The sequence below is a fragment of the Staurois parvus genome, unplaced genomic scaffold, assembly GCF_062004578.1.
Source record: "Staurois parvus isolate SC_StPar_1 unplaced genomic scaffold, SC_StPar_1.0 ptg000086l, whole genome shotgun sequence".
Classification (NCBI taxonomy): domain Eukaryota; kingdom Metazoa; phylum Chordata; class Amphibia; order Anura; family Ranidae; genus Staurois; species Staurois parvus.
This window is the reverse complement of record NW_028317882.1, coordinates 6,323,171-6,335,819: the sequence shown is the minus strand read 5'-3', so window position 1 is coordinate 6,335,819 and position 12,649 is coordinate 6,323,171. Positions and strand designations below refer to the sequence as shown.

The window sequence follows — 12,649 nt, the reverse complement described above, 5'->3', positions numbered from 1 at the left end:
TTTTATTAAATTTTTTTTTTTACATACTGTCACCCTAGCAGTACAGTGTTACCATGGTGACACTCTACTACTTGTGGGGGGTAATGAAGATTTTTTTTTTTTTCTTTACACTGATTGCTTTTACACCCATATAGGGTGTAAAAGCAATAATTTCTCTTTCTCTCTGTCTGCATTCTTGCAGTCATTGAGAAATACTGAGTGAGCTGTGATTGGTCACAGCTTGTCACATGGTACAAGGCTGTTGTGAATAGCCTTGTACCATGTGACCTCTGTGATCATTCACAGATTTCACACGTAGTAAGCAATGATGTCACAAGTGACATCTTGCTTACTACTTTGCATGCGATCACTGATTCGCCAATCAGTGATCACATGATCGGGACCTCGTACAGAGGTCCCGTCCGACGATCGGTGTTTCACTGTGTCCGGAGGACACAGCGGGCACCGGATCGCGGTGGTGCACGCTCCCAGGGAGCGCGCACAGCTAGAAAAGGCGGGTGCCGTTTAGGAACGGCAACCCGCCCCTGGACTGCCACTGCCCTGCCGTTTATAAACAGCAGGCGGACGGCAAGAGGTTAAATAATAAATGAGTAGACGCTCTGCTGACTTCCATCATCCAATCACATGCAAGCAAAAATGCTATTTTTTACATTTTCCTTGCAAGTTATTGGGTATTCTTTGCAAAGTGAAACTGTGTCTCATTTAATAAGCTCTGGAGCAACTGCACTTGCAGAGTGCAAAGTGCAAGGTCTATTTGCCTTTAGTAAATCAACCCCAAAGTGTACTACTGCACTTGGTTTTATCTTAAGCTTAGGCTACCATTTTAATGAATAAATGTAAATCCTCTAGTGGTTTTTCAGTGCACTCCCAGGCTTATTTAAAAGGGGAGTACAAAGTACCATCCATATCTAGTATCCATAGCACCAAATCAGATTTAGCCTTTCACAGCAGTCAGAAAAGTTAAAGTATATTAATGATTGGTTGCTATGGGATACTGCAATTTGCACATTGACCTTTGCTTTATTAAACAAGCTATCTAGTGGATCATAAGAAACTGTTGACTCTCCATAAATGTATCCAATAACAGTAAAATCCTTCATATACAATGTTTCTTCACAAAAGCACACTTTTGCCCACTATTTAGTTAGAATATGTAACTGATTAGAAAGGTTTTCTTTTTAAAAATGTGTTCATTAAATATTCTAATAAAATGAAGAGTGAAAGAACAGTTAACTACATTTTATATTTAAGTATTTAATATTGTGTACAAATTACTTACAGGTCAGTAATATTTCCTTCCTTTTGGTGGGTCCCCTTATGATGTACCTGTTACACCCATATGCCTGCAGAAGGACACTGATGGTTCACGGAGTCTGGATCTTGTTCACTGTGATTGGTAGGACTGATAGCGTGCTTGTTTGTGTGTGCGTGTATATTATATATATACTGTATATACAATATATTGTATATCACATATTATTTGTTGCCCTAGTACCTTTCAACCAACCAAGAATTTTATTGTTCTGACCGAGATTTTACTGCTAACTGTTTGTATATTTTTTCAATATGATTTTCCATCCTAGCAAGATCAGATGGATTCACTCATAACATTTTTCACTTTAGGTCTCTTCTCTATATACTACCACATGACCCTTAGTTTCTTTGGCCAGTTACTCGATGAAATCTCCATTTTGTGGGTTATTTGCCTTGGCTATTCTATATGGTTTCCTCAGCCTTATTTTCCCAAATTCATCACAAGCAGGTAGGACTGATACAATATTTGAAGGTCATTTATTAAAGAATATGTTACCCCAGCATTTCAGATTCCTGATATGTGTCTGTTGTACCATGTACATGTGTTAAAAAGTATCCTGTTCTCCATGTATGGCTTCCTTTGTGTGAAAAACTTGGTGATCCTGCCAGTTCTGCTGCTTTCCTATTTCAAACTGACTACACTAGGCATCAGAGCACATCCATCCCAGTGTGGTCAGTTTTCTTGCTGTGCTAGAAGAACAGCTTGCCTGTCCTCCAATGGCCAAAACAAGAGAGAGAGAGATACAGAAACATTTTTCCTTTCATTTCTCTTTTAAACTGAGTGGGTTGTTTACAAGGTAAGGGTTCACATATACTTTAATGTCTGTAACAAATGCAGAGGCGTAGCTAGGATATTTTGAGCCCGGGGTCGAACAGCCACCTCATGACACCCCACCCCCGCTTCATATGGTCCCTGTAGACACCCCCCGATCACATTGCCCCCCCCCTTCATCCATGGCACTACTCGCCCGGCTCGGCTCTCCCCTCGTCCCCTCCGGCACATGCCCGGCTCACTGCCCTCCTCTCCGCTCCTCTCCCGGCCGGCTCCTCTCTCCTCTCACTACTCAATGAGGATGGCAGATGTATCAGATGACACGTCTGCTGCAGCCGCTGCAGTGATCTTGTGACCTCATTTTGGCGCCCCTGTACCTTGGCACCCCTGTACATATGTACCCCCCTGCCCCCCCCCTAGCTACACCTCTGAACAAATGATCATGTTGATCATGGATTAGGATCACTATTGATTATTCATGTATACCTCTGGTCTGTCTTTGTACTGGTAGTATACTGTATATCCCTTACAGTGGCGAAACTACCAGGGTCTTAAAGGCCACACTTGTGACTGGGTGCTAGCATTCTGCCACCATGGGGGTGCCCAAGACAAAGTGTTGCCAAGACAGGCACTTTTCTCCTGTTTGTAAACAGGAGAAAAGTGCTCCTCCTTGTTAGCTCCTTGTTAGCCTGGCTGCCCTTGACTCGCAATTTGTCAGTGGCCGGCGATGAAACAAAAATCCTTCTCTGCAACTATGACTGCGACTCTGAACTGCGTATCCACAGTTACAGAGCTAGTCGATTAAAAAACTGCATCAAATTGGACAGGGAGTGGCTTATATTCACACACCCATCCGCATGAGTAGAGGCAGTTCCATATTCGTCTGGCTCTGGCACTGTACATGAGCAGCTCAGAGTTGCCGCAAAAGATTTATTTTCTAAAGAGTTTTACTGCCAGCTGCTCACGAGTTGAGTTGAGGCCAGGCCAAAAGGTATGTGAAAAGGGGCACTCAGGAGAAGGAGGACATAAGAGGCACTAACTTTGGGGGCACTCTGGAGAAGCAGGAGGACATAAGGGGGTACTCTGGAGGAGCAGGACTTAAGGGGGACTAACTCTGAGGGCACACTGAAGAGGCAGGAGGACATAAGGGGGCACTAACTTAGTGCTTCCAGAGTGCCTCTTTACCTCTTAGTTCAGTATTACTAAGAGGGCACTCTGGAGGATGTAAGGGGGCACTCTGGAGGTACTAAGGGGGGCACTCTGAAGGAGGATGTAAGGGGTCACTCTGAAGGGTGTAAAATGGCAATCTGGAGGTAATAACTTAGTACATCCAGAGTACTCTCTTACATCCTCCAGAGTGCCTCCTTACATCCTCCAAAATTACCCTTAGTAATGTGGGTACAAGGACTGTAGTATATGTGTTCACTGTTCAGTGCAGGCATTGATTCTGATTAGTCCCCCATTAAGATACTCCCACTGGCCATGCCCTCTTGCATAATCTTAATCATGCTCACATTTTCTCATGCTGTTTTGACTGAAGGGGGGCCCTTCATGGTTTCTTGCACCGGGCCCTGAAGGTTCTAGTCTGAAGGGCCCTGATCCCTTATACAGTATCTTTCACTGCTTTCCTGTCCTGCAAGGCTGGTCTCTGCAGTCTCTCATCCCCTCTCTTCTACTATTAGACTGTATCTTCTGCAGCCTCTAAATATGGGTACATACTAGAATTTCATTTGATATTTTTCATTGTAAGAACATTTTTAAGAATGTACATTTTTTTACTCATTAGTGGGGTCAGGTTGAGCAGGATGGAAAACTGAGTTTTTTAATTTTTGTCTAATGTACAAATTTCTAACAGTGTTTGTGTCCAGTGTATACCAGGTTTTACTGTTCACGTCTTCTGCCTAGCTGGGTCTTTGCAGTCTCTTATCTTCTCATTTCCTCTGTGCAGCTGTGTCTTCTGTTGCCTCTAACTTCCTTCTGTGTCTTCTGCTGCCTCCTACTTCTTACTTGTCTTCTGCTGCCTCTTACTTCTTAGGCAAGCCATAGATTAATCAATTTTCTTTCCTCCCACCATGGATGGAAGTCTTGTGTAGTCTTGTGTCTATTTCCTGATACTAATTCACAGTCAAATTAAGGGTATCTATATTCCTGCTTTTTAAGTGCTTGAAGTGACTTTTATTCATCCAGATGTGTCAGAGGGATTGAGGTTGTTCTTGGTGTTGACATGCAGAACAGAGAACCCAAATGACCAAGCTGGTAGTGCTACATGTATTGTCAGTTCAGATGCAGCCTGGAGCCTAAATAACATTGCAGCAGTCGTTTCCATCAATGCATGAGTGCACACAGGGGCACCTGCATCAGCAACATTGCTCAAGCATTTGTAGAGTTTTGCAGAGTTCATAAAATGCTGGGAAATACCAGCTGTATAGATATGAGCCTTAAGACTCAGAGGTCACCTGCTTGTAGTTATTATCTTGTTAACCATCTGAATTCAAAACAATGGGCCTGATTTACTTAGAAAAAACTGTCTAGCTGTCCATACACTTATGTTTATAATGTGCAGTGTTATCTTAGATTGCTATGCATGGTACACATCAAAATAATGCTGCTTTTGTGGCTTATGTTCTTATAATGTATACTGTGCATATTTGAAAAAGTAATTGAAACAAAATGTAAAAAATAAAACAAACAAAAACAAATGGGATCAGCTCACTAAGCAATAAAAACTTCTATGAAGCTAACTGGAATGTCAACAAACCTGCAAGCTCTGCTGCTGTAGGGAAAGGGGCAGCATATATTTGGGTATTTATTATTGTCATCTCTATTCCAAGCACCAGTGAATGGAATCTCATATGATGGCTGGTGATTCAACGCCCACAGTTCAATTAAGTTGTTTTACAGATGACCGTTTTTGCACTTTCCTTTAATAATAGCCATACACACTTCATATGTTTTATTCCTATATGGTATGCACAGTTAGATAGTCCATAAAACACTGAAGAAAATCACATTTATATTTTAGGTAGGTCATGGCTTAGTCAGGATACACTGGACAATGGACCATTCATTTCATATCAAAACACACTTATTTGTAAATTAATTGTATTTACGCTATAGCTTGTGCGCGCATTGTAGGTGCATTGTGAGCATGGAATTTGCTTGTGCAATCGCTGTGCCGTTGTATGCGCATATCCTTTAGAAAATTGGGATCACTGTCTCTCAGTCTCTGAGTATAAATAACAGGATTATATATTACAGTTTTTGTTTACAGTCTCTTAAAGGATAAAGTGGATTACTATGGATAAAGAGGTTCGTTTAAAGCCCAATTCCAGGCAACTACAAAATTATCCCAGGCTGTGAGGCTATGCCTGCACTGCAAGGGTTAATTGCACATTTAGGTCTAGGGGAAGAAAAAAAGAGGATTTATCCAGTCCTCCACTCCTCCCTGCAGTTAGACCGCTACAGCTTCTTCTCCCCCACACTCCAGCAGTCTATGGTTCTAATGTCATCAAGACCAAAGCAGGGTCCATAGCCCTTCATTGGATGTGATGACGCCGAGGCACATTACACTGTTGGAGCATGGGGAAACACTGCCTGCAATGGGAGCGGAGGGTCAAATTAGTAAAACTCTTTCTCCTCTCCCCTAGTCAAAACAGGCATTAACTCTGTGCAGGTGCAGCCCAAAATGTTTTAGTTGCCTGGAAATGGGCTCTATTAGATCCTACCCCTAAATTAAGAGTTTAGCTCCCCAGAAGAAGACACAAGTTAAATTCATGGAAGGGCTGCACTAACACTGTTTTCTTGTGTATGCATATTCCATGTTAGCATATATACATGCAGCATAGTCTGATATTCTCCTATCACTGCCCTTCCCTCTCCATACCGCTGCAATGAAAGGGATGATAGAAGCCCCATATCAAAACAGAATTAGGTATGCAAGTTGTATATAAAAATGCATTTAATCATTTTACAAAATAGGGTGTTTTTTGACATGGTAGTTATAGTACAATACAGATGAGCATTAACAATATATTGCATAACATGTAGGACAAAAGGAATGGAGAAGCAGAACAGACTGCATACAACAATTATGGAAAATCAGTCCAATATTGCCTCAATAGATTCAGTATGAGGGAAAAACCCAACGGTATAAGGAACAGAATATAGATATCAGAAAACAGGAAGGGAGAAGGGAAAGGGAGGGGGGAGGGGGAAAATAAATAGGTAAAGAATAGAGGAGAAAGGAAGGAGAGGCTACCATAAGTCCCCACTGAGAAATCCTAGCAAAGGGACAGCCCCTATTAATATTTAGTAAGCGTGTACATTGGAAGGGTTGCATCACAGCTGATTCCCGGGATTAAGTCACTGGGGGATCCCCAGAGTTCCACTTTAATAGAATCTCTCTTTTGGCATAATAGAGGAGATATTGACTGCACAAAGATGGTTGCTCAGGACCCCCTCAGATTATACATTATGGGTTAAAATGGTAAATGAAGTAATACAGAAAGAACATATGGTATACCATCACAGAGGTAGTCTGGATAATTTGCTAAAATATGGGGTAAATGGGTTAATAACATATAAGTAATGCCTATGCAGTGGGTGAGGGAAAGGTTAATGGTAAGTGGATAATAAATATATGGTTTTGTAAAATAAATAAAGAGTAACTAAATGGGTAGGGGAAATAGAGACAACTAGAAAAAGATATGTTATAAGTTATGTATGTGTGTAAGGTAGAAGGGAAGTACATTATGATGTGGGGAGGAGGAAGGGAAGGGTAGTGTGAGGAATGTGATTATTTTCTCAGAGTATATGATGGATAAGTCGGGATGGGATATGTACTAATGATCTGGGCTAAATGAATTACAGTCATGGCCGAAATTGTTGGCACCCTTGATATTTCTCCAGGAAATCATGTATTTCTCACGAAACGTATTGCATTAACACATGTTTTGCTATACACATGTTTATTCCCTTTGTGTGTATTGGGACAAAACAAAAAAAGGGAGGAAAGAAAGCAAATTCGACATAATGTCACACAAACCTCCAAAAATGGGCTGGACAAAAGTATTGGCACCCTTTCACAACTGCGGATAAATAAGAATGTTACAAGCATGTGATGCTCCTGTAAACTCACCTGGGGCAAGTAACAGGTGTGGGCAATATAGAAATCACACCTGAAAGCAGATAAAAAGGAGAGACGTTCACTTAACCTTTGCATTGTGTGTCTGTCTGTGCCACACTAAGCATGGACAACAGAAAGAGGAGACGAGAACTGTCTGAGGACCTGAGAACCAAAATTGTGGCAAAATATCAACAATCTCAAGGTTACAAGTCCATCTCCAGAGAACTAGATTTGCCTTTGTCCACAGTGCGCAACATTATCAAGAAGTTTGCAACCCATGGCACTGTAGCTAATCTCCCTGGTCGTGGACGGATGAGGAAAATTGATGAAAGATTGCAACGCAGAATAGTCCGGATGGTGGATAAGCAGCCCCAAACATGTTCCAAAGACATTCAAGCTGTCCTGCAGGCTCAGGGAGCATCAGTGTCAGCGCGAACTATCCGTCGACATTTAAATGAAATGAAACGCTATGGCAGGAGACCCAGGAGGACCCCACTGCTGACACAGAGACATAAAAAAGCAAGACTACAGTTTGCCAAAATGTACTTGAGTAAGCCAAAAGCCTTCTGGGAAAACGTCTTGTGGACAGATGAGACCAAGATAGAGCTTTTCGGTAAAGCACATCATTCTACTGTTTACCGAAAACGGAATGAGGCCTACAAAGAACAAAACACAGTACCTACGGTAAAATATGGTGGAGGTTCAATGATGTTTTGGGGTTGTTTTGCTGCCTCTGGCACTGGGTGCCTTGACTGTGTGCAAGGCATCATGAAATCTGAGGATTACCAAAGGATTTTGGGTCGCACTGTAGGGCCCAGTGTCAGAAAGCTGGGTTTGCGTCCAAGATCCTGGGTCTTCCAGCAGGACAATGACCCCAAACATACGTCAAAAAGCACTCAGAAATGGATGGCAAAGAAGCGCTGGAGAGTTCTGAAGTGGCCAGCAATGAGCCCAGATCTAAATCCCATTGAACACCTGTGGAGAGATCTTAAAATTGCTGTTGGGAAAAGGTGTCCTTCCAATAAGAGAGACCTGGAGCTGTTTGCAAAGGAAGAGTGGTCCAAAATTCCGGGTGAGAGGTGTCAGAAGCTTATTGATGGTTATAGGAAGCGACTGATTTCAGTTATGTTTTCCAAAGGGTGTGCAACCAAATATTAAGTTAAGGGTGCCAATACTTTTGTCCAGCCCATTTTTGGGGTTTTGTGTGACATTATGTCATATTTGCTTTTCTGCCTCTGTTTTATATTTGTTCCAATACATACAAAGGGAATAAACATGTGTATAGCAAAACATGTGTTAATGCAATACCTTTTTTGTGTGAAATACTTGATTTTCAGGAAAAATATCAAGGGTGCCAACAATTTCGGCCATGACTGTATATTTTATATATAAATGAGATGGTACATTGGTTAAGTTAGTATGTATTGTACTATATGGATATGTTTTATTTTCTTCTTCTTTGTAAGATGTATTTATATGTAATATCAATAAAGTTAAATATTAATCTTAAAAAAAAACCAAAAAAAACACACTGTGTCACATGGAAAAACCATAAAAACTGTACCGCAGTTAAAAACCAAAAAAAAAATACAAAAACACTAAAACATCCCATCCCCCCAGCCCAAAGACAGCAGCTGGGAAGCCCTCCCTGCAAAACCATCCCAAACATGGTCCGCCTAAGATCCCCAAACATAACCCCACAAAAAGTTCAGTCAGACAGGGCGTGAGTGCAAGGGCCGGCTCACAAGCAAAAGAGAGTAGCTGTGGTGTAGCAATACAGGGGCAGTGACGTAAATAGCTGGAGAAATGTCCATTCCTGATGAGGCTGGTAACAGTGAGATGGCATGGAGGCACTGGGAAAGTGTTCAGCCAAAACAGTCCTAGGATACAGCAGGAGAGATTCAATAGTATTCCACAGGAAATGTAAGTAGATCGAGAGATGGTCAACTTCATAATGCCGTAATACAGGAAAAAGCAGGAATGTAGAATTCACCTGGATAATCCAGGGGCACAACTTTGAGTAAACATCAACAATAAAAACTAGTGCAAAATCAAGGCACCAACTGGTAAAGTCATGCAGGGGTATTCTCCATCTGAGAAAATACCAAGCGAGAAGCCCAGAACTAAGAATAAAGGAACTCACACATACCATGCTCAGCGATGAGGAGGTAAAGATTCCACCCAGTTGGTAGCTTCATGTGGGGAAGTAAAAAAAACGGACCGTTTCACGATCTTGGACCCTCAGAAAAGAACACTGTAGCGGATACTCTGAGCCCGGAGTGTTGCCTTCACCTGATCAAAAGACTTCCGTAACTTCTGTGTCTCCACTGTATAATCAGGAAAAATGAGAAGCCATCTATTTTGGTAGAAGAGATCCCCACTGGAGGAGCGTGGCCTGAAAAACCTCATCCCGGAACCGAAAATTGAACAGCTTCAGGATTAAAGTGCGGGGAGGAAATCCAGGAGGACCTGGGCGTGATGGGATGTGATGGGCATGCTCTACTGTAAAGAAGGGAGAAAAGTAGGCCCATGGCAACAGCGAACGTAGGAGTTCCTCCACAAAACCAGTCGGGTTCTTACCTCAACTAGGCCCACAATGCGGAGGTTGTTCCACCAATTGCATTTCTCGGCATCCTCCGCTCTATACTCCAGGGCCTGCATCTTCATTTGTAGGGAGCGGGTGGCGGTAGAATACTCGGTTTGGTCTAAACGCTGCTCGCGCAAGCAAATTTTGTTGATGTTGTGGTAGAGGAGGCCCACATCCAACTGCACCACTTCTATTTTGGTGGTAAGGGCGGACTGACAAGCGGCAATAGTTGCCATAATGTCTTGAAGACCGGGAGGTGGAGGGTCAGCAGGGTCAGCTGGGTTGGTCTGTGATGCCATAATGGAGAAGGCCTTGCCAGGCTCCTCCACGTGGCCAGCCAGCACTGGGGAAGATGTCTCCATCAGTACGGAAATTGCAACTTCTTCCCTTTATAAGGTTTTCTGGGAGTTCTGCCAGGTATTCGAGAAGCAGGGAGATACCGCTCGGATCACACAGCACTCTAGAACCGGAGCAAAGAATTCCACAGAGCTCCGGCAGACACAATCTCTCAGAGTGCCATCTTGGCCACACCCCACACATTTAATTATTTTAAAGGAAAATACAATAGTATTAAAGTGTTACTAAACTAAAAAAAAAAAAAATGTTAATAAAAATAACAAACGTCATACTCACCTGCTCTGTGCAGTGGTATTGCACACAACGGCCCCGATCCTCCGCTTCTCAGTCCCCCACCGGTGATCTTGGCTGTTCCTCTTCTTAGTGTGTCCCCATTGCAAGTCATTTGCTACAGAGGCACACAGTGCCTGTGCAAGAGCGGTGTAAGTCTATGGAGCCGTGCAAGACTTAGCCCCGCCCCCCCCCACTACATTTGGTTGACAGCAGAAACCAACATCTCCTGCTGCTGTTTGAGTGCTGTGCACAGCGCTGAATCTATTCTCCCCTCTCTTCCCCTTCACACGGAAGGGGGAGAGCAGAGAAATAAAAAAAGTTTTTTACCTTAATGCACGAAATGCATTAAGGTAAAAAATGTTTTTAGCTTTAGTATCACTTTAAATGATGTTTTAGTACTTGCCAGCAGTTAAATTTTAATATATCACACTATTAGAACTTTTGGAGCACTGGTGATTAATGTTGGTTAAAACTAAACTATGGGATGATATGTACCTCTTCCCTCTCACTGACTGTTGGGGGTAAAAAAAAACCCTTTAACCTCGGTCATGTGATCATCTTGCACAACGTCCTTTTTCCAGGTGGCCACATCACTACGTTTCCTGTTTGATGTCCCAAAGGGTGCCTCAGGATCCAGAAGACTGATGTCAGCCCAGCAGAAGTCATAGGAGCAGACAGTGAGGATTAGCCTGCGGTGATGGACACAGCTGTAGTGAGGGACCTGTATAGGGTACTCAGATGAATTTGAAAAAAGAGGGAGAGAACAATGTTCTTGGACAACTTGCCAGCCAGCTTGCTAACAACCGAATTAACCTGTCTAACAGTATGCGTTTATAACAGGGGTTTAGTTAGCACACATTTGCAAATACATACGTAAGCCACAGAGCCACGACACGGCACCCTGATCATCTGTGGTCCTAACTCTAAAATTTGTGAGTCCCCATAGTAGAGGCACATGCATTTAATGGATAGATCAAGGGCAGGTGGACCTGAGGGAGCCACCCCTCTTAAAGGCAAAGGAGTGCACTGGACCCCAGCATGTAGCACAATGGCAACCAGGGTCCTAGTGCACCCACGTACCAAAAAATCAAACATGCATAAAAGTGGCCACCCGCCCAAGTCTATAACTGGCTTATGAAGCAAGGACACATAAACAGGCATCACATAGTGAAAAAAGAGGGAGAGAACAATGTTCTTGGACAACTTGCCAGCCAGCTTGCTAACAACCGAATTAACCTGTCTTATGCATACTCAGATGAATTTACCTGGCAGGATGGGTTGAGGGGGAGTGTGAAAAGTTATTTTTTGCCCATACTAGTATCACCTAATTTTAAGAAAGTATGTTCTTTTGTATCTCATTTCTGTTTTAAATCATTAATTATTACATAAATATATAACTAACATGTCAATTGTATTTATTATCAGCATTTTCTGTGGAGTTCACAGATATAAGAAAGCAAAACTATAGCAAAACAAGAAAAAAAGGTCCCTATGTAATAAAAGCAAATCATATTTCCTTTATCCACTTACTGTACTGATGCAGTTGATTTAATTTGTTTTTTTGTTGCAGTTTATATTTTAGTAACCTAGTAATATGTCTTATGTGACAGGGGTCAGTTTGGAGGTGTGATCTTCATCATAGCATTGGTCACCACACTGATGTCATTTGTGAAGCCTGTAATCAATGCCTATGTTTTGAACAGTATTACTTTCCACATACTGTATGTTCTGGTGAAGGAGATAAGAAAGTAAGTTGTGCACTGAGTTGATATTAATATGTTACTTATACAACAGACATTTCCTGGCTCCTCTTTATAGATACAAATGCATGACAATATGGATTTTTTTTTCTAGTATTAAAGCAGAGCCAGATTTAGGCAATCCTAACTTTCAAATACTGTATGTGTAAGACATGTCAGTTATGACACGAGATTCTGAGTGAACCAACTTTAGTAAATAAACCCCTATGTGTGCATGGACATATGCTTTTACTGAGTTGAGATCAGGGGCTTTGGCAAAAAAATTCCAAAATCTCCTAAACTCAAGTTTAGAAAAAGCAATGCACATGAGGCCATAGATATGGTGATGTCACAACTAGTGCTGCTCACTGTTCTCCTTGCTGGACGCTCTGACATGAGAAAGAATAGCTTTTCGCTGCACTTACCTCTGTGTGAGACGCAGATTCACCATCCACACAGCCTGTTGCAGCAGTCCTGAGTTT

At 42.2% G+C, this 12,649-nt stretch overlaps 1 protein-coding gene across 1 annotated transcript in view; it reads left to right on the top strand.

Annotated features, from left to right (window-relative positions):
* Window positions 1–12,649, top strand: part of ACER1 (alkaline ceramidase 1) — a 40,410-nt gene that overhangs the window by 21,408 nt on the left and 6,353 nt on the right. The window contains exons 3-5 of the mRNA XM_089670130.1: window positions 1,282–1,396; window positions 1,624–1,762; window positions 12,039–12,176. Of these exons, the coding sequence (XP_089526256.1) occupies window positions 1,282–1,396; window positions 1,624–1,762; window positions 12,039–12,176 (392 nt within the window). The remainder of the gene's footprint in view (window positions 1–1,281; window positions 1,397–1,623; window positions 1,763–12,038; window positions 12,177–12,649) is intronic.